The sequence below is a fragment of the Oryctolagus cuniculus genome, chromosome 3 (genome assembly GCF_051225735.1).
Source record: "Oryctolagus cuniculus isolate XC-2025 breed Fujian yellow rabbit chromosome 3, ASM5122573v1, whole genome shotgun sequence".
Lineage (NCBI taxonomy): Eukaryota > Metazoa > Chordata > Mammalia > Lagomorpha > Leporidae > Oryctolagus > Oryctolagus cuniculus.
In genome coordinates, this window is record NC_142869.1 from 166,338,263 (window position 1) to 166,360,588 (window position 22,326).

At 46.0% G+C, this 22,326-nt stretch overlaps 1 protein-coding gene across 2 annotated transcripts in view; it reads right to left on the bottom strand.

The window, feature by feature from the left end:
- Window positions 1-2,648: 2,648 nt before the first annotated feature.
- Window positions 2,649-22,326, bottom strand: part of CEP41 (centrosomal protein 41) — a 49,155-nt gene continuing 29,477 nt past the window's right edge. Inside the window, exons 1-9 of one of the 2 annotated variants that reach the window (XM_089328588.1) lie at window positions 21,741-22,095; window positions 19,855-19,916; window positions 18,864-18,942; window positions 12,364-12,508; window positions 9,554-9,705; window positions 9,125-9,192; window positions 6,335-6,449; window positions 5,698-5,913; window positions 2,649-5,037 (exon numbers count right to left, since the gene is read on the bottom strand). In XM_089328588.1, the coding sequence (XP_089184714.1) occupies window positions 4,889-5,037; window positions 5,698-5,913; window positions 6,335-6,449; window positions 9,125-9,192; window positions 9,554-9,705; window positions 12,364-12,508; window positions 18,864-18,942; window positions 19,855-19,916; window positions 21,741-21,786 (1,032 nt within the window). In that variant the 5' untranslated portion in view covers window positions 21,787-22,095 and the 3' untranslated portion in view covers window positions 2,649-4,888. Of the gene's footprint in view, window positions 5,038-5,697; window positions 5,914-6,334; window positions 6,450-9,124; window positions 9,193-9,553; window positions 9,706-12,363; window positions 12,509-18,863; window positions 18,943-19,854; window positions 19,917-21,740; window positions 22,096-22,326 lie in introns of those variants that run through there. The other variant, XM_008258191.5, reaches the window with a different exon arrangement.

Here is a 22,326-nt window from a genome sequence, read left to right on the forward strand (position 1 = left end):
CCTGGCTCCTGATTGGCACAGCTCCAGCTGTTGCGGCCATCTAGGGAGCGAACCAGCGGATGGAAGACCTCTCTCTCTCTCTCTCTTTCTCTGCCTCTCCTCTCTCTGTGTAACTCTGATTTTCAAATAAATAAATAAATCTTTAAAAAAAACTTAAAAAAAAAACCAAGATATGTATTCCCGGGAGCAGATGCTCCAGTGCCTGTGCGCACCTTTCCTACGGGCAGCGAGGAGGAAAGGGCCCCAAGAACCAACAGAGTCACGTCTGGAGGTAAATGAGCGGCATCGCCAAGGGAGAACGTGGTGCTGCCCACCCCGAGTGCACAGCGCAGAGCCGAGTGGCTGACAGAGACCACGCCGGAGCCCCTGTCCTCGGGCGCGAGCCAGGTTTGCCCACCGTCTGGCTCCGTGCTTCGGAGCAAGCGGCGGGATTTGCACTGGGACCTCAGGGTGCTCGTCTGACAAGGAGGGAGCCCACCTCCCGCGACTGCTGTGGGGGGTTAAATGAGACAAGACGGACCCTGCAGGAAACAGGAGCACTGCTTCACAGTGTCAGCTCTCTGCGAATGTCTGCTGGGCTGTTACTGAGAAATATCCAAGCCTGGAGACCAGAGAGAAAAACAGACCTCTCTCGGCTGGGGACGGGGTGCAGCCTCTAAGAGATGAATCCTGAAAGCTACTTCAAGCCTGGGGGATGTGAAGTCAGGCCTGACGGCGGCAGATGACCAGGGGACGAACACCCCCATGGCTGACTGCAGAGACCTGGGGTGGCGGATGCCTCCCCTACAAAAGCAGGAGATGCCAGGGTGCAAAAGGTCCTGCGCTCTCAGGTTTCCAGTGGGCAGCGCTGCCCTGGGCGGCCCGCGCAAGGCGCATCACATCCGGCCTCCAAGTCCGACAGGTTCAGTTCACTCGTTCACAAACCCGAAAGGGCCACCGTCACAGAGCTGGTGGTGTGGCGCCTCCAGGAGCTCACAGGCTGGGGAGTTTCACAGGGAAGGCACAGCAATTAATATCCTCTGGGACAACAAACGTAGTCCATCGGTCAACAGACGTTCCCGAGCGACCTCTGTGGGCCACACAGCTCAGCAGGTGCCCCAGGTGAGCAGGATCTGCTTCTGCACTCAGATCGGAGACTCAGAGGCGGACTGAGACCGCGAGGGGTTCTCAGCGTGCCAAATGCAATGTTGTACATACGCCTAAAATCTCGCATTCAATCCTGTTCCGCCACGAATTCAAGGCGGACAGATTTGCACCGCTAAGTTCCCTCTGCTGTAACTGACCTGCATGCCCATTTAAGGATGCCCTGGGAACGGCTTCAGAAAGGACTACACGCCTAGGAAAGTGTTACTACCCAATGTGCTCTCGGCACTTCGGAAGCACAGCCTGGTCTTATTTATTGCTTCTATAAGAAAATATATTTGTTAATTAAAAAAAAAAAAACTGAACTACATATAAGCACTCAACATGCTCACACATAATTAACTGATGAATTATCATCCACGGGTTTCTCGGGAAAGAAGAAAAGAAAAGTGTTATGGGAGTTAGTTGCATCTTTCAAAGAAATAAATAAATGCACATGAAGGACACTGAGAACATTTTGGAACCAGAGAGAGAAATGTTCTAGATTATCTTCAGAGCAGAGCAAGAAGGTAGTCACAGATTTAAATCTAGGTGGACAGAAATTAATTATCCACCCAAATCAGATAACATAGAAAACAGAATCTAACCCATAAACAACACGACAGAGAACAAAAGCAACACAAGAAAAATTACCTACATATTTCTTCCTAGCCTAGAGCTCTGATTTCATTTATATTCCACATGGGAATTAGAGAAAAGAAGGTTTTTGTTTTATTCTGTTTTCTTGGTGAGTAGCTTAAAGTCTTATGAGTTTTTGTACAATCTGAATAGCACCATGGTTAAAAAAAAAATCCCAGAACAACTAACAAACATTATTTAATTCTGATTTACACCAAGTCTAATGTGATTGTGTTGATTCTGGCTTTCTACTAAAGGCAAAAAAATAAAGAATTACTTGGAGGCCATTTGAAGCATTTTATACTTTTAAGAGATTGAACCTGACATTATTACAGCCCAGGATGTCCTTCCTTCCTTGTTTTCTAATGAATAATGTTTTCTTCTCCGCCCTTTCTTTTTCCCCTTTTTCCCCGCCCTCCCCACCCCGCCTCAGTTTCCTCCCTTCCTTCCTCTCTTCCCTCTTTTCTTTCTTCCAAACATACCCCCACCCCTTCAGAGCACTCAACGCATTATTTACACTCGGGCCGCCACAGCTGCACGGATGGAGCTGGAGCGTGGAGCGGTGCGTGAGATAAGGCACACCTTCCGTTTCCCGGGAACTAGGTCTCCAGGCAGTGGAAGTCCACCGATTCCAAGAAACCGTTTGCTTAAGGTAGCCATCAGCCCCTGCCCGAAACCCAGGCCATCTGCCTGACCCGAGGGCTCACGTTCTTGCTCTAATTGGAGTGATGTCCTGGTTCACTTTTGTAAAGCATACATGCCTTTCGGGGAGAAGCAACAAGAGGCACTCTCTCGAATGACACCCGCCTCCTGGGGCTCCCCCGCATCATCTGACAGACAAGAAGAGAGAACGTGGCAGCTTTCAGCATATCAAGAGCAGACGACAATCGAGTAACTGCGCACTTTAATCTTCGACACTCGCAATTGCACACAGCACAGTCGATCATTCAAGTGCTACATGTCAAATAATCTAATGAAGAAGCTAGCGTCATGGAGCTGTAAAAGTAATGTCAAGTGTGTAAAAAACGTCTGACAGAAACTTTTCACACACACATAGAGGAACCACAGTGAGTCTTTTGAGGTGTGGTTATTTAAAATCTTCCCGAAGAGGGCACAACGCTATGGAGAAATGCATATAAATATATTCAACACGCCAGAGCTCTCAGCTAAATGGACACAGCAACACTAAAAGGTTCGGCTAAACTGACTCAGCATATGTACAGTGGTAGGTTCTGACACCCTAACGAAGGTGGGGACGCTGAGCAGGAACGAAGCGGGGACTATATCAGTTACTTTCAAAACAGAACCGGGCAGACAAATCGAACCCCTGGTTGGTCTACTTTAAGATGGCATAACCAGGACTTTGTTACAGGGAAAAATATTTTTTTTTCTTAAGAATGTATATACATCAAAAATGGCTGAAAATCTTGTCCATGCTAGGGGAAAGTTGAATGTGGAAACATTTGCATTTTTTTCTATCTATGCTGTAAAGAAAATAAAATCCAGAGCGTTCTGGCATTAGCAAAAGGCTGAACTAAGTTCTCAGGCAATAAATTTATGGGGAAACATGACAGGCTCCTCATTAAAGCTATGTGTACGTTGGCTGCATTTTATACAAGATTCTTGAATCTTGTGGAAAATTGGGCACGGCTTGACATCTGAACAATGTCCCTGGTTTGTTTGATTTCTAAAGCATCGGAAAATGTTGCGCTTTGGAAATCAAGTAGAGAAGAATAAACATACCCTAAAACAGCACTGGGCCGAGTCTGAAAGTGATTTTTCCATATGTCTCTGTGAGATATTTATTACGTTTATTTCTCTTGCAAACACAGCCCCCATGCTGGAAATACTGTGGTGCCTTTTTTCCTGCTTTTTGGGGTGGTGAGAAAATAGTGCTTGTGAGGCAAAGCTGGCCCAGCGCGTAACCACCCAAGGACAGGCGATTTTCAGTGGGCTTTTTCAGAAGCTGGCGGCCATGACAAAGAGCACAATTTATTCCTTAGCCCCTTATCACGGCTCCGATCGCAGGCCGTAAAAATGGACGCGGCTCTTTGCCTCTTCCGTTAGGACTTCGGAGCGCCTCATCCTCACCTGAGGTCTCCTGGTCCCCCAATTGCGCGGAATGAATGTCAGCCACCCAGCCACTCAATCAATGCTGATTCAACATTCCGGCCCAAACCAGAATCTATAATCACAGCCTCCTAATCACAGCTCAGTCGTGAGAATGAAAAGTAAGCAGGAAATTGCACTGATTACTCAATTAGACTAATACTGTATTTTTAAGCAAGGGCTTAAGAGGCTGTCGGCCCCGACAAAGGGCCCAGAGTCCTCCTCACCTTGCGTGTTCCCGGTCGCCCACCCAAGGGGGCGATTCCTGGTGGCCAGGGACGGCCCGAGCTGGCCACGGGAAAGTGACAACTGAGGTACTAACCACAGGGAAGTTCAGTGGCGGGTCCCCAGGGGCGATTCGCCCAGGCCGGGACAATGGCCAGGCGTTCGTTCCTGGAGACGCCTTCTTCCCCACAGCTGCGGGCTCCAGGGAAACATCGGACGAGGGGGGAGCGTTCAGCAAATGCAGAGCTTCTCTAAGTCCTGGGAGCAAGTGACGCTCACGGGTGCCCGTGGCCGAACTCCCAGCAGCGGCTGCGAGGTGGGCAGTGCCCTGCCAGAGGGCCCGTGCTGGGGCTGGGCCCACGGGCGGCTGGCACCCGCTGGGGACGACTCCTCACACCAAGCCTACCTGAACCCAAGAACAGCGAATGAAAAAAACCAGTGGGGAAGCACACAGCCGCAGCTGGGGCCGAAGCATTTACAAATAACAGGATACAGCTCCGACAAGCTGGGCCTTATTAGGAAGGCAGATCCTTTCTCCTACTCGGCTTCAAAAGACTTCAGGATTCTGTAAACAAGGGGAGCGCACTAGAGCCCGTCACGCCTCTGGCTTTTGTGGTCACCTGTCAAAACCCCTCCCGAGCTGGCTGGGGGGAGAGGGGCTGGAGACGGGGAGAGGCAGGAGGGCCTATCCTGCTCTTTCCTCTGCAGCAGTCTCTGCAAATGACCAGCGTGGGCAGTGCTCAGGGGTCCGCAAGGAGGGAAAGCATTTATTTGACTAAGCAGGGCGAAGTCTTCACTTCCAGGGTTTGCCTTGTAGGTGGCCGCTGCAGACGGAGCGGGGGATCGGGTGGCCGGCAGGGCTCCCGGCGAGCAGGTTCTGGCCGCTGCGGGCACCAGGCACCTTGGCGTCTCTTCCAGAGGAGTGGGCTTGGTTCAGTCGGCCTGAAGGGAGCAAGAAGAGCAGAGCTGCAAGGAGGCAGGGTCGATCCGCCAAGTGCACTTTTAAGCTAATGACGGCTAATGATGGCCTGCAGCTGTTTTACGCTAATGAAGTCCTACGCAGCATCTACTCCAAGCTAGGATCCCTGAGATCAACTGGAAGCTGAGGAAGGGGACAGGGATGGAGGGAAACCCAGGCAGCTGTCCTGCCTCCCTCTCCATCATCCCCAACTTATCCGGTCTGTCCCTCATTCCTTCGGCAGGGAAAGGCACATGGTGAGGTGTGCTTAGGGGGAAGAGAAGGTAGTGGGCCAAAGACAGGGTAGGACTACAAATCACTAAGGCTCTTGGCAGTGGCTTAGATGTACCCAAAAGCAGCACAAGGAAACAGAAAGTGCCAAAGAAGCAAAGCCTTGGGCTTTGCTTTCCAACTGCCCGAGATGCACACACTGATGAGCCCTCTTCTGTCGTCTGTGTTCAGTGCCCCATTCTTGCGGTGTCTGGGATCACCCCTCCCCCTGCACCTCCACACGCTATCCCACACGCTGCCCCACAATAGTGTGGGAATCGGAATGCAAGCAGCGAAGCTTCGCCTGTGATGAGGTGATGCTCAAAGCTGCAAACATGGAGCCCCACGGGAAACATGATGTCGGCACATCTTACTGGGATTGTCTGCAGGGCCCTGGTCCTCTTCCAGGTAATATTCTATCTTTTTTAAGTCTTCTGGAGTAAATCTCCACTTATTCTCGGCCGGGGAGGGCGGTGCTTTGGGGCTGGGTCGTTTCCGAGCGGAACCGAGAGGCAGTGCGTGCTGGCAAGACGCCGGCAGGGAACCAGTGATCAGTCCTTCCGGGAATTTCTGAGCTAAGACTTTCAGACCTGGGTAGAGAGGAGCAAGATGAAGAAACAGCATTACGAGGTGAGGCTGGGTCAAAACCCAGGGAAAAACCTGCATGTCTTCTAATCTTCGGTCATCAAGTTGAGGCCAACACAAGAATGTGCGATCTTTCTTAACAGTTTCACCATCCAGCGAATTACAACAGTTGTTTTCGTGGGATTCCAAGAATTCCACAACTTGAGCCATTGCTCAAGTCTTCAGCATTCTTCAGGGCCCCGAAACCACATCGTTCAAACCGTGTGCTGACACAGCCAACGGGGGTCTCCCAGCACTCCTGACCCTCTTGGCCAGTGCCCTCGCCTCTCTTTCCAGAAAGCTACCATCTGAGCAGTGAGAAGGAGGAGGTGGTGGGAGGGGGACGAGGGAAATGCGGAGTCCTTAGCAGGATGCAGCTTTGCTTACCTCCAGAAAGCATGAAGAGGTTCTCAAAACCCCGCTCACACATGGTGGTGGCCGCCTGGCTGGCCAGTCTCTCGTCGTCATCGTAGAGAATGATGATCTTGCCGTGGGCATTCTTCTAAGGATCACATGCGTTAAGGTGCCTAGATTCAAAGAAACTCCCAAGAACAAAGAGCTGCCAAGGCTCCCCTTCCTGAGATCAAGGGAACACAGATGAGCCCATTCTTACCCATTCGCCAGCAGTTACTAGGCTTTTTTTCCTACCACCAAGATCACATCAGCTGGCATTCTTTTCTGCTGTAAACTACTGCCATGGTCCAAGGTGGCACTAGCTACATCCTTTAAATCCTCTGGCTCTTGTATCCTTTATAATCTTAGAAAGCAGATATTATAACTTTTTAATTTTTTATTATTTATTATTTTTTATTTATTTGACAGGTAGAGTTACAGACTGTGAGAGAGAGAGAGACAGAGACAGAGAGAAAGGTCTTCCTTCCGTTGGTTCACTCCCCAAATGGCTGCTAAGGCTGCCAGGAGTCAGGTGCTTCTTCCCAGTCTCTCATGCGGGTGCAAGGCCCAAGCACCTGGGCCATCCTCCACTGCCCTCCTGGGCCACAGCAGAGAGCTGGACTGGAAGAGGAGCAACCGGGATTAGAACCCGGCGCCGATATGGGATGCCAGCGCCACAGGCGGAGGATTAACCAAGTGAGTCATAGCACGGGCCCTGCAAATATTCTAATTTTCATTTTACAGACAAGATAGGACACTGTCTACGTCCATTGTGTCCATGGAAGCCTTATTTGTATTGTTAAGAAGGTGGGAGCCACCTAGAAGTGCAGGACTGAAGAATGAGGGGTGGACATCTGGTGCGGTGGTTAAGACGCCACACAGAACACCGCATCCCCTATCAGAGTTCTGATTCTGCTCCTGAGCCCAGCTTCCTGCTAATGCAAGTCTGGGGGGCAGCAGGTAATAGCCCAAATAGTTGGGTGGCTGCCACCCACATATGACATCTGGATGGAGTTGCTGGCTCCTGGTTTTGGCATGGTCTGGCCCTGGTTGTTGTGGCCATCTGGGGAGTGAACCAGTGGGTGGGATATTGCTTTCTTTCTGTCTCTGTGCCTTTCAAATAAATTAAATTACAAGAATTTAAAAAAAAAAAAGTGCACATTGGTGCAATGGGTGAAGCTGCCACTTGAGACACATGTAAAATCATCGAGTGCCTGGGTTCATGAACCAGCTCCTCTTCTGATCCCGTTTCCTGCTAATACGCTGTGAGGGAGAGGCAGCAGATGGTCCAGGAACTTGGGTCGCAACCACTCAGGAGGGAGACCGGACAGAGTCCTTGGCTCCTGGCTTCTGCCCAGCCCAGCCCCGGATGCTGCAGACATTCGGGGAGTAAACAAGCAATGAAAGATCTGTGTGTGTGTGTCATTCTACGTTTCAAATAAATAAATAACATGCAAAACCCCTACAAAAATAGAGGAATGATTTCATAAATTATAGTAAATATGAAGGTATTATACAACATCAAAAGCGGTGCTTATAGGGCTGGTGTTGTGGCCTAGTGGGTTAAACCACTGTTTGGGATGCCAGTGTCATCCAGGATCAGAATTCTAATTCGAGTCTCACTGGCTCCACTTTTGATCCAGCTTCCTGTTAATGTGCCTGGAAAGGTGATGGAAGGTGGCCCAAGTACTTGGGCCCCTGCCACCCACGTGGGAGACTCAGGTTGAGTTCCTGCCTCCTAGCTTGGGTCTGGCCCAACCCTGGCTGTTGCAGCCATTTGGGGAGTGAAACAGCAAACAGAAGATAGCTCTCTCTCTTTCTCTCTCTCTCTGTCAGTTTGCCTTTCAGATGAATAAAAAAGTAGTTTAAAAAGAGACTGTGTAACTTAGGGAAATATGTCATAATATGAAATGGAAAAAAGTATGATACTAAAACTACATACAAAATATTTCAACTTTCTTTAAAAAATATATAGAAGACATTGCAAAATAAAATATACCAAAAATGTAGTAGGGGTTGTTCAACTGTGTGATTATATCATATTTCTTTTTTTATATTTCTCAGCATTTAAATTATTTGCTGCCTATATGATTTTTTTAAAACGATTTATTTATTTATCTGAAAGGCAGAGCTACAGAGAGGCAGAGGCAGAGGCAGAGGCAGAGAGAGAGAGAGAGAGAGAGAGAGAGAGAGACTGAGAGGTCTTCCATCTACTGGTTCACTCCTCAGATGGCTGCAACACCTGGAGCTACGCCAATCTGAAGCCAGGAGCCAGGAGCTTCTTCCATGTCTCCCATGTGGGTGCAGGGGCCCAAGCACTTGGGCCATCTTCCAGTGCTTTCCCAGACCACAGCAGAGAGCTGGATCAGAAGTGGAGTAGCTGGGACTTGAACCGGTGTCCCTATGGGATTCTGGCACTGCAGGCGGCGGCTTTACCAGCTATGCCACAGCACCGGCCCCCCTATATGATTGGAAAATTAAAATTTTTAAGAAGAAAAAATTAGAAAAAAGATTTACTTGAGTTCTACTTAAGGGAAGGCTTTTTGAGGCAAACAAAATAAAACAAGACAAAACAAAAAGGCCTTCAGACAAACTCTCAACAGATCACAATCCTTAACCTAACATTTTCTGGCCCAGTGAATGTGATTTGGAAGCATCTGCCTAGTCAGGATTCTCAGTAACAGCTAGGAATCTGGGTAGCTCAAGAGTTCCCTCACAGTTCTCTTAAATCTGAATCTTGTAATTCTCATACCGCCCAACTCCTTAAACTGCAACAAAGGATACGTACTCAAGAATATCATTTGAATAAGGGTTCATTGTTCTAGACAGGGTTGCAATTGGGTAACTGTAAGCTGCAAAGAGAAGAGAATGTTGAGGAAATCTGTAGCTCCCTTAGTACAACGTGGCCCTACTTCCCAGCCACAGACTGACCGAGCCACAACCCTAAATCCTTTTGTGAATGTAAAGGAAGAGGTCCCTGTGACCAGAGTCCCAAGCTTCATTTTGCTGTGTCTTACGCTCCGTGCTGGGCCCCTGAGGCACCTGAGAACACAGGCGGCCCTTCTCGGGACGTCGTGGCGGAGCAGGCTTCTGCAGCGGGCCCAGCTCACATGTGCCTTCCTAACTGCTGACCACGGGCCGGGGGCGAGCCCGCCTGGCCTCAGGCGCAGGCTCTGTTCCAGGACCAGGGCGCCGAAGCCCCCTCTCTCTCACCTCCGATGATGTGGCACTGCTGGTAGGAATCTCTGTCGCGCACGTCCAGCAGCAGGAAGGGGCAGTCGGGGTAAGGCCTGTCTTTGGTGCTGGGCTCTGCTCGCTTCACCAGCCCCTTGTCCAGGTCCAGCTCCCCAACACCACTGATGACGCTGCAAGGGAAGAGCGGGTCAGGAGCAACGAGGCTTAAAGGCCAAACGTGCGTCTTCAGAATCGCACGGCGAGTGTCTCTCCAAATACTTCACAGAAAACCGGAAATGGACCATCTGCTCTGCCTCCGAACGCTGGGTCCCACAGACGCCTCTCACCAAAGAGGGGATCCAGAGCGCGTGCGTGCTGAGCCTCAGGCGGTGCACCTTAGCCCACAACATGGCTGAGGGGCACGTGCTGCAATCGGTGGGAGAAAAGGGGCAACGGCCAAGCCAGTGGAATTTTGAGGACAGCAAGAAAGCACAGCAAAAGCGGGGGAACAGCACAGGGTCCTCAGGACAGCAGAAGTGGAAGGCATTTCCACCTACGGTGCCTGTAACTCGCAGCAATAATAATCTCCTGTCGAGGTGTACAGTGACCCATCCAGTACAGATAGTGAGCCCGCGTGCTGGCAGTAGTTAACAGCAGTTACTCTGTCTCACAGGGGACAATGTTGAGGTTGAAGAGGCTGTTAGACTGCGTAGCAGTCATTTGATGAGGCGGACAAAGAGCTGGGATTAAAATGATGACATTCATCCCTGAGAGTTCTAAGACTAGTAAGTCACTAACATTGGTTGCCATCTTAGTATTACAGATAAAACGTGGAGAAAACAGGAATTAAAGGAATAAGGCTGGTGTTATAAACAAAGTGGCAAGCATTGAAATATCTGTATTGAGACAGAAGGCGATCACTCTCCTAGAAAGTATTTAGGCACTTAAGCTAGCCTGCAGATCAGTATGTGACATGGTTCCTTTCCTATCTCAGCAAATCAAATTTTGCATTTAAATCCCTTAAACATGATAGCGCTATACTATGTAGTGCATATTTCAATGGACCATAGGAGAAAAACAAATCTATGTAATACGAAATTACATCCTCAGTGGAATTCCTGTTTGCCTATCCCTTCTTGAATGTAAATGTAGTGGCCTTTCACAAAAGTAGCTGTAAAAAATAAAAATAATAGAATTGATGAGAGCCAATTCTTTCTCTAGTACAACCATTTTGGGATGGAAGATCAGCACCAGTTTATAACCAGTAGTTACTATTTGTGAGAAGTCCAGCTCGGAATAATGGCCACGTGGTGAGTCCACGGAATAAGAAGCGACAGCCACGTGCAGTTTCAGAATCAGCGCCAAGCACTGCTTTCACGCTCCTTGGCACCTGTTCACTATCACAGCACTATGTGTGGCACTGTGACTAATTCTCTAATTCTAGCTTTTTTTTTTTTTTTTAATGTTTATGTCTTTTTACCTACTTGAAAGGCAGAGGGAAAGGGAGAGGAGGAGAGACTCACACACAGAGAAATAGAGACAGAGGGAAAGAGAAATATCTTCTATCTACTGGTTCACACCTGAAATACATGCAACAGCCAAGGGTGGTCCAGGCTGAAGCCAGGAACTTGGAACTTCACTCAGGTGTCCCACGTGGGTGACAGGAGTTCAAGCACGAGTCTTCTATTGCCCTCCAGGATACATTAGCAGAAAAGTGGATCAGAAGCAAAGGAGGGGGTCGACACTGTGGTGTAGCAGGTAAAGCTGCTGCCTGCGGTGCCAGCATCCCATATGGGAGCCGCCTGCTCCACTTCCGATCCAGCTCTCTGCTATGGCCTGGGAAGGCAGTAGAAGATGGGCTAAGTCTTTGGGCCCCTGCACCCAGGTGGGAAACTTAGGGGAGGCTCCTGGCTTTGGATCAACCCAGCTCTGACTGTTGTGGCTGTCTTGGAAGTGAGCCAGTGGATGGAAGACCTCTCTTTCTCTGCCTGTGCCTCTCTGTAACTCTACCTTTCAAATAAATTAAACATTAAAAAAAAAAAAAAAAAAAGAAGGGCCGGTGCTGTGGCTCAGCAGGTTAATGTCCTGGCCTGAAGCACCGGCATCCCATATGGGCACTGGTTCTAGTCCCGGCTGTTCCACTTCCAATCCAGCTCTCTGCTATGGCCTGGGAAAGCAGGAGAAGATGGCCCAAGTCCTTGGGCCCCTGCACCCGCGTGGGAGACCCGGAAGAACCTCCTGGCTCCTGGCTTTGGATTGGCGCAGCTTCGGCCATTGTGGCCAATTGGGGAGTGAACCATTGGATAGAAGACTCTCTCTCTCTCTCTCTGCCTCTCTTCTCTGTGTAACTCTGACTTTCAAATAAATAAATCAATCTTTAAAAAAATAAAATAAAAAAAAAGAAGCAAGGGAGTTGGGACTTGACCCAGCACTCTGACATGGGATGCAGGCATCCCAAGCAGCAGGTTAAGCAGTGCACTTTGACATCCACCCCATGCTTGATTCTAGACAGGGCAGACAGAAAGGGGAGGACATATCACACTCTCTGAATCAGAAGACAATATGTGTAAACTAAGCCCTAGCACAAACTTACATATGGGAGAGCTGAGAAGACCGGAACTCAGGAGTGAAAGTTAGCACTCCCCTATTAATATATTCTTCCTCACTCAGAATACTGTGAGAAAGATTTAGGAGGGCGCATTTCTATGAGGAGAAAGCAGGAGGGCTGGGATTAAAGTGTGGGACTTTACTGCTGCCAGTTCTGTTCCCAAGGTGCTGAGCTCACTGAAACTGGTCTCCAGATGAACACAAGGTAAAACGTAGTGAGAATACGGATCAGCCGAGAGTACCTCTGGAGGGTTGAGCGGCTGGAGTCTCCTGCTCCCACACTGTTGGTGAACTGCACAGGGCTCGGGGGCTGCTCACCCGGGCTCCCTTCCCCGTTGGTCCTGGCAGCGACTTCAGCCTCAGGGTCCGGCGTTGCAGAGTCACTGTCTAAAATTTCCAAGTGAAGAAATAATTAAACTTAACCTCAGGATTTGCATTTACTTATTGGGTAGTTCTAATGGAATTAAGTCAAGCAAAGGAAATCTTATCAGTATTAAATTATTCTGAAGTTCTAAAACACAGGTTTTTCAAATGGTAGTGAACCCCAAGACACTTCTGACCCTTCTGGGGGACCTGAAAGGTGAATATTACCTTTTTTTTTTTTTTTTTTTTTTTTGACAGTCAGAGTTAGACAGTGAGAGACAGAGAAAGGTCTTCCTTCTGTTGGTTCACCCCCCAAATGGCTGCTATGGCCGGCGTGCTGCGCCAATCCAAAGCCAGGAGCCAGGCACTTCCTCCTGGTATCCCATGCGGGTGCGGGGCCCAAGGACCTGGGCCATCCTCCACTGTACTCCCGGGCCACAGCAGAGAGCTGGACTGGAAGAGGGGCAACCGGGACAGAATCCGGCGCCCCAACTGGGACTAGAACCCAGGGTGCCGGTGCCGCAGGCAGAGGATTAGCCTAGTGAGCCGCGGCACCAGCCGCGACTACTACTTTTATCCACAGGATGTCATCTGTCGTTTTTACTTAGTGCTGATAACGCAAAGACCAATGGCTGACAAAACTGTTAGCCTTTAGCAAGCGTCAGGGCCATGGCACCCAACTTTATTAGCAATCACTGCATTTTTGACTATCACATACTGTCTCACAGTAAATTAATATGGCAGCCACAGTAAAGAAAGTCCCTCTAAAGCAGTAAAAGTTAAGGAGCTGTATTAAACCTCAGTGTTCTGTGTGGGGATGTGAGGAGTCCACACACAGGGAAGACCCATGGTCCTCTCAAGGGAAAGGACCAGTGCCATGCTGAGCGGCAGCCACGGCAGCTGCGTTTGCCACGATTCCCATTTTACTTGGGAAAAAACTGACAGAAAAACTACGGTCATTTGGACTTGTGTATCTGCCAGACGTTTTCTCAAAAAAAAAAAAAAAAAAAAAAAGGAACTAAATGAGCGTGTCATTTCAAGAAGAACAACTGATGTTATTTGTTGCCAGTGATTAAACTGAGAGCAAACAATGCAATTTTGGAAACAGAATTACCATCAGGGATTGAAATATGGGCAACTGCTTTCCCAAACTTAAAGACTTTCCTGATAAGATAAATGGTGAAATCAACAAATGTGATGTTTTTGAAAGTACGCCATGAGATGTATCAATATTTGGAAGATCTTCGGAATTCAGTGAGCCAATAATTTCCAAAAGACCAATGCATGATGTTAAAAAAAAAATCATACCCAAAGTGCAAAGCAGACCAATGGATTTAATTTAACACAGTATGAAAAGTTCGCCGATACAGCTTCAGATGCCATATTACAGCTGCAGCAACCAGTTGTCAAGTTGTGGTGTAGTATCAAAGAAAAACATCCACCATTGTCCGCAAGGTCTATTAAAATCCTCCTCCCTTTTCCAACTCTGGATTTTCCTCATTTCCTTCGACCCATAAGGCATACTGCCACACACTGAATGCAGAAGCCGTCATGAGAATCAGCTGTTTTCTATTAAACCAGGCACTGCAGAAATTTATAAAATAGGTAAAACAACACAATTTTCAGTAAAATTTTGTTTTGGAAATACAGTTGCTTTTCATAAAAATGTTTTTATGTTCGTAATTGGTGTAGTATTCTTATTTTAAGAGAATAGTTCATTTTCAATTTAAAAATTTAATGCACTAAATGTTAATAGACATAATCCACATAAATCAAGGCTCTTTGGGGTCTTCAATAATTTTTCAGAGTGGGAAGGAGACTGAAGTCAAAAAGTCTGGAGATTTGCTATTCTGACCAATACAATGAGAGAAGAAATAAAAGAGGCCTAATGATTAAAAAGGATATTAAAATTAAATTTGCATATGATATGGTAATATGCCTAGAAACTTCAAGAATACTATTAGGATAAGCACAATAAATACAGTTAGATTAAAAAATACTAACAAACAACATATTTTTCTTATACATCAATTAGAAAATAACATGAAAAAAAAATCTCATTTACTGTAACTGAAGTTATAAAACAGTCTCACAGAAATAAGCCTAAAACAAATGTAAAGGACCCATAAAAAGTTGTAAGTCCTTTAAAAGACTTCTTTTATTTAGGAGACTTAAAGAAGACCTCAGTAGAGAGAGTGAGACACTCTGCATATTCCTCCATTGGGTGACTAAATGTGAAATGATGCCTATCTTTTCAGATTTATTTTATAACCTTAATACCAACACAAATGGGATTTTTAAAAGGACATGAAATACATATTTACAAATACATATAAATTAAGGATAATTAGGAAAACATGTGCAGAACTACAACCAGAGCACTAGTTATAACAGAGAACATGGAAACAAATCCTAGAATATACATAAAGTTAATATACCCATACCACAAGTCAGTGGTACATCATACATCAAACAATATTATGGATAGTTTAAATGTAAAAAACAAAACAATAGAAGAGTTGTAGGTGGATTATTTATCTTAGATTTAATGAGTCTAAAGCAGTAAAAGAAAATCCAATAGTACAGACTAATAGATCTGATTATAACACAGGACCTGGTGTTGTGGCACAGCGGGTAAAACCATCTCCTGCGACACCAACATCCTGTATCAGAGTGCCAGCTCCTCTGCTTCCCATCTGGCCCTCTGCTCATGTGTATGGGAAGGCAGCAGAAGATGGTCCCAGTACTTGGGGCTCTGCTACCCATGTGGGAGAATCAGCCCATGTGTTCCGGGCTCCTGGCTTGGTCTGGCCCAGCCCTGGCCTTTGTGTTCATTTCAGAAGCAAACCAGCAGATGGAAGGTCTCTCTTGTTCACTGGCTCTCTCTCTGCCTTTCAAATAAGTAAATCTTAAAAAACTAACACAAAAAAAAAATCAAAAGTTGAATAACAAATTAGAAAAAAATCTGTAACACACGAATGAGATAGTTTTTTAAAAATCAACAATTGAAAAAGGACTGTGTGTATTGGGTAAAAATGCCAGTAAGATTACATGTTCTAAAATTGTTAATATATGGCCGGCACTGGGCACAGTGGGTTAAGTTGCTATCTGCAGTCCCAGCATCCCATATGGGGGCCGGTTCAAGTCCTGGCTGATTCATTTCCGGTCCAGCTCCCTGCTAATGTGCCTGGGAAAGCAGCAGAGGATGACCCAAGTCCTTGGGCCCCTGCACCCATGTGGGAGACCTGGATGAAGCTCCCGGCTCCTGGCTTTGGCCTGGCCAAGCTGTGATCATTGTGGCTGTTTGGGGAGTGAACCGGCAGACAGAAGATTCTCTCTCTCTCTCTCTGTAACTCTGCCTTTCAAATAAATGAATGAATGAATGTATGAATAAATAAATAAATCTTTAAAAAAGTGATCAATTTTAAAACGTTGTAATATAGAAAGGAAGTGTCTTGCGATTCCAAATCTGCATGTCCTCAGGCCTCTTCCCCCATCTGAAACCACTGTTATGTATTTATGTCTCTTTCCAGAAATAAAATTACATACATTGGTGTATATTTTACTTTCTCCTCCTTTTAAATTCATACTGTTCTATATTTTGTGGTTTTGTGAGTTTTTTTTTATTGTTTTATTTTTACTTAATAATATAGCTCGCAGATTGTTACAAATAATCAAAGATTTTTCTCATACACTTTCAAGGGTTATTCGTTTCTATTTTATGAAGATATAATGATTCAGTACTCTTACAAAGTAGAAAGAAAAAGATGAATCTCCTGTTAGAAAAACATAAAAAAGGCCATATAAAGTCCTTAAAAGAAGAAAAATGCATGACCAATGAACACACACTCACACAGACCCACCAAGTTCACAATCACTATCAAAAAAAATAAAACTATTATACCATTTTTCATTTATCAAGTTGGAAAGTATTTACCAAAATGATCATCACGCAGCACTGGCTAGGATGGAGGGAAGCAGGTCTGCTCATCTACTCCTGGTAGAGACGCAAGGAAGCAGAGCAACGTGGGAGAGGGCGTGCAGTTAGCACTGAGCCCCTGACTGGGCTGCACCCTTTGACCATCTTCAGGGAATAATGAGAATCACACACAATCTGCACATATTGCAGCATTGCTTTATAAAAATGAAAAGTTAGAAAAAAAGGGCAATGTCCCAAACAGAACTGAATTTATGCTATAGCCAAATGACAGACTTACGACAACACAACATTTACAATCCAGCTTTTGAAGTCTATTTAATGATATAGGAAAGTATGCATGGAAAAATGTTAATTGAAAACAGCATGATATAAAACTATACACATAGAGTATGGATTTGATTAGAGTAAGGAGTGAGATAAGGGGGAAACAGACCAAAATGTTAGCAGTGATTATCAGTTATTTTAATTTTCTTCTTTATACATTTTTGCAGTTTTTCTAATTTACCAGAAACATACTTTTATGTCAGGGAAAAGCAATAAACAGTGTAAAAGGAGATTTTTGTATTCCCTCAAAGATAGCCAATATGCATACAGATGTAATCTGTTCTACAGGCACTCCTGAGTGAGTTATTATCTGCGCAGAGCACTAGAAAAACACTAATATTACTCACACATTATGGTGTCCTACTTTACAAGAGCCTATTTTGCTGTGCAAATTTATCTCAGAAGAGAAAATTGCATGTGCCCATATGTTCTGGTGCTGCAATCTCAACAATGAATTAAAGGACCAGATCTAGGTGCTTATATAACCCGGTTAAAATTGGGAGTACTTGTACGAGGAGACTCAATTATCTCTGTTACAAAGAGCCCTTATTTCTCGGCTGTGTGAGAGGCATCTGTCAAAGATGAATTCCTGTCGCTTTCAGATTCTCTTTATCCTCCCTAACAAAAACCAGCCCAGGGAAGTGACAGCCGAGTCGCACAAAACCAGTGTGCAGACTTCCTGAGAAAGCTTGTCTTGCATCAGAAGTCAGATTCCTGACCTACATCAACCTTAACAAAACACACTGCCCTTGGATAAACAGCCCCATGTTGACCGCTGGCTACTCTGGGATGAAATAAAGGCCTTGATTCTGTGAATTCTTTTCATGAGTGGACAAGGAAGAAGTTTTCTTTTCAGCTGCTTCAGAAAGAACTCTGGCGCCTGCCCAGTCCCCGTCCCACACCAGAGCAGGTTTCTCGCTCCCTCCGTGTCCCCTCGTCTCCAGGCCCGTCCCTCGCTGCTCCTCAGCTTCTAAGGGCCTCGCTTGCACGTGGACCTCCTGGGACTCCTCACCCCTTCAAAGCCAGGTCCAACACCTCAAGGAAGCCTACTTTCTACTGGCAAAGTTCCATTCCTTCCTCGGAACTCCCAGGCAGCCTATGTCTCTCGAAAGGTGCAGGACCCCCCTTCAGGGTGCAACACAAGCAGTGAGAAGCAGCTGGCTGCTGCCAGGGACACTTAGCTTTGTGTCCCAGACCCGTGCTGCACCAGCTGCATCACCTGCGGCAAGGAATTCAGCTGCTGAGGGGTGGGCTTCTCATGTGTAAGGTGTCTCATCCATCTGGAGCTTTTGAAAAGATCAGATAAGAAAACTCATGCAAAGGACCTAGCGATATATCCTTAAAAAAAAAAAAATGACAGCGCTGGGACCAGCGTTGTGGGGTAGTGGGTAAAGCTGCTGCCTGCAACACTGGCATCCCGTATGGGAGCTGGTTTGAGTCTCCGCTGCTCCACATCCAATCCGGCTTCCTGCTATGGCCTGGGAAAGCAGCAGAGGATGGTTCAAGTGCTTGGGCACCTGTACCCACGTGGGACACCTGGAAGAAGCTGTGGGCCCCTGGCTTCCGTCTGACCCTGCTCTGGCCATTGCAGCCATTTGGGGAGTGAGTGAACCAGTGGATGGAAGATCTCTCTGTCTCTGTAACTCTTCCAAATAAACAAAATAATTTTTTTAAAGCGCCCTCCCAGGCCTCCATCACTGAAGTCTGTCATTTTAATAATTCTGTGGTGTTATAATCATTCTCTGCACCCAACACATGTATGCGTGACTACAAATGCCATGGAAAGAGAGTTTCGTGTTCTGCTCATCTCTGTACTCTCGCAGTCTCTGTGAATCTTGTGTACACAGAAGGTGCTAACACATACCTGCTGAAAAAGTAATTCATATATTAAACATGTCTAATAGATTCAGAACTGTAAGTGTTAGAGCCAGAAGCCACATGGCTTTTGTAAAGAAATGAGACTTGACAATTAAAATACCTGACAGCACTCTCTAAGAGTAACCACCTAATTACAGATAGACACATCCAGGTCCCTGGGGCCTGCAGACACAAGGTAAGGTTTACAGGGGCAGTGCACAGTGGGAGTACTTCGGTCAAACGGTCGATCCTCATTACCTTCTAGCCTCTGAATCTCCTCGGCGGTCACTTCCAGGGTCTGATCCGACTGATCGGAGAGGGAAGCAACCTGGATGACCTGAGAGAAAAGGGGAACGAAAGGTGGAGAGGTATGTGTGTCTGTTTTCAAACAGAGGCACTCTTGTCTTTTACAAAAGACAGGGAAACAGCCAACGTCAAAGAACTCTTGTTTCAGGAAGCTGCTGGCGTGCTCATCTGCAAACTGATCTCGGGCCCCCTTACGTTTGGGGTGGTAATTATACTGCAGATAATCCTTCCAGAAGGAAAGATTCATTTAAAATACCACACAAGCAGCTTAAAAGACAGTTCAGGACAATAAACATGTAGGAGAGTTTAAAACTACATCTTTATACCTTCTGGTCCCGACACAACACATTATGTCTTGAAAATGCAATATTGACCTATAATAACATATGATGGCATCGTCAATTCTCCACACAAGGAAGAAATAAATGCGATTATGAATGTACTGACTGCAGCACGTTATAGTCATGTACGGTCTTCATTTTTAAAAGTATTTTTCACAACTTAGCCCAGCTTGAGTTACACTGATAGAACTCTTGCCTGGGGAGAGACATGGTGTCTGTAAGTTTTAAATGAAAGGAGCAAGTGACTTGCCCAAACTAGCACAACGGCCCATGGTAGGATAATTTGGCAAAGAACTCAGCCACAGAAAGAGGGAAATCAGCTGGTTTCCACTGAGGAAAACATCCAGACAACCCAGAATGCAGAGCTCTGAGTTCTATATGTTAAGGTCTACAAAGAAAAAACATATGCCGTTAAATCTGATGAATTAAAAGTAGAGTACATATGTATGCCATGGAATTCTCATCAAAGAAAAGAGAAAAACATCACAGCATCTTGTGTGAACGCACACACCACACAATCCTCCCAAGAGGGGATTTAAACCCTCAGTGCAGCAGCACAGATTAGACAGTCTTTGCTCCCACGGAAAGATGGTTCAACTTACCAGCTGGGCAAAAGTTGTAACTTTTAGTCTCTTGAAAAGCTCATCTTTTCTGTATCTATAATCTGAAAAGCAGGGGGGAGAAAAATACTTATCTATGTTAATTTCCCTTTCTTAGTGGTATCAATCTTTCCACTTGTCAAGTTATATGGTTTGTCGTTATTTACACGCTTTTATAAATGGTAACCTCATTAGACCTCTGTGGCATCTTCAACTCAGGTGTGCCAGGTAGTGCGGTCGTCCCTTCCCTTTTGCTCCCTTTGCTTTGGCCGTTAGGAAGCTTAGTCCATCCCCTTCCTTTTACTAAGCTGTCTCTACTTGGACCATATTGTATAGCGTAAGAGGCCTCAAATCCCAACCCAAACCGAGAAAGAATAACCTCTGTACTTTACAAACGAGGACAGAGACCAGGGGCACTGAGTTGCCCCAGGCCATACAGCTGGAAAGATGGCTTATACTCAACTACTCTGACTCTGGCTTGAAAAGAGCAGTAATATTCCTGCAGTTCCAAACTACGCTGGAGACACAGGGCAACACACTTGTGTATGTGTGTACCGGCACAAAGTCACGAGTAGTAGTGATAATGTGTCGTTATCAGTTTGTCTTCAACCCCACTTCAGTAAAACTCAACTCAATTTTGCAAGATGAAAATGTTCTGGAGTTCTGTTGAACAATGATGTGAAGGTACTTATCACTACTGAACTGTATACTTAAAAATGGTTCACATGCCACATTTTATGTGCTTTTTACCAAAACCAAAAAGAAAATAACCTAAAGCATCCACACTGATTCAGCAGTATCTTCACAGGTGCGGGACGTAACCCACGCAGGAGGACTTCTGCACGTGTGGAAATAATTCTTCACATCGCATTGAACAGCTAATTCAAACTGGGCCCTTCCCACTTTACCTAGTGTCCCTCCCGGAGATACACACGAAAAGCCAACTTCCTCCTTTTCTGAGGATGACTGCCAGTTCTGGGGTGTTTCCAGTGTTGAACTTGGCCAGCCCTTATCCCTCCCTCCTCTTCTAGGCTTCCATATTGGCGCCCATGTTCCTTAAACACTGTCTAATTATTTCAGCACTGCTTAAGGTCAGCTGGGTAATTGCTACAGTCTTCACAGCACAAATGTCTCAAAAATCAAGACTCCTAGCGACAAAAGAAAGAACTAAAAGTATTGGTGTTGCTAATCATTTCCATGAATTAAAAAAAAGAAAGAAAGAAAGAAAGAAACAGCACAGACCCAGTGGTTACTTTAGAGGATAAGAGAAACATGGTTTGCTAAATACCTTGAGAGAGAAAGTCAGGAAATGACACTATACCTTAAAAATGAGCCCACGGTAAATATGTCAAAACTTTTTCTCACATGGAATGAAAAATTTCTCTGTTCTAAGATGCCTTAAAGAGAGCAATTTAACAAACACAGCATTACTTCTAGAGAATTCCTAGCACAGTTCTTCTGGACATAACAAGTTACCAAAGATGCAGGGAGGGTCTTAAACCCGCCAGGATGTCCAGATTGGCCGTTCAGAGAAGTTTAAGGCGTGCAGCTGAGTAACGACAGGGCTCCCCTCAACTGCCACCAACTCGGCCACCAAAAGTATGTATGTAAATCGAAACAGCAACAAATCGGCCAGCGCAAACAGTCAACAGCTTTCAAGTCGTCTGCACTGTGATATTTAATGTACCAATACTCTTTTGGTATAGCTACATAGCTTGAACTACTTCTAAATACAAAATGTGCACAATGAAACCCCTTTTAACTCCATAGAGAGTCCCTTAAACAAAATAAAAGCCAACGCTCTACTCCACCGGCTGGCGTTTCTACCACTACCATCCTCTTACAAGCACCAGAAGGCCCCTGCATGCTGGAGTCCGGGCTCCACGTACCTGGTTCTGGTTTGGAAGGACAGCCGTCAGCAGGACTTTCTGACATTATTGCTCAGAGATAAAAGAACAAACTAGATGTTGTACAGTTTTAAACTTTAAAAAAAAGAAAAAAGGAAGACTTGGAAGACTCTGTCAGTCTGTCCTCGCAAGAGCGAACAGAGCTTTGAGAATGCAGCTGCTGCTGTCGCTTCTCTCACACTCCAGGTGGAAAACAAATAATCCTGGTTTCAGATACGTTTATCAAGGTTTGCCTCTGCAGTGAGTCTGGGGTCTGAGGCTGTCTCTCTCGAGTTACTGGAAGGACAGAGACCTGACTATCTAGGATGGTTCACGCCGGGCCCAGCTAGTGTCATCTGACCACCAGGAATCAAGAACAGGCTTTGTAAACCGTCAATTGACACAGAGTGTCTGCTTTCCCCAGGCAGGACTGAGAGAATATTCAGATTACAAAGGGTTTGTGCGTTTTCAGGGTTCTGTTAAAATGCGTTATTAGCCAAGGGAAGTCGGACACACAGAGGAAGACAAATCAAAGGAAGTAACAGAGCAAGGTTTGTGATTTCACAGAAAGACATGGCATCTAAGGTAA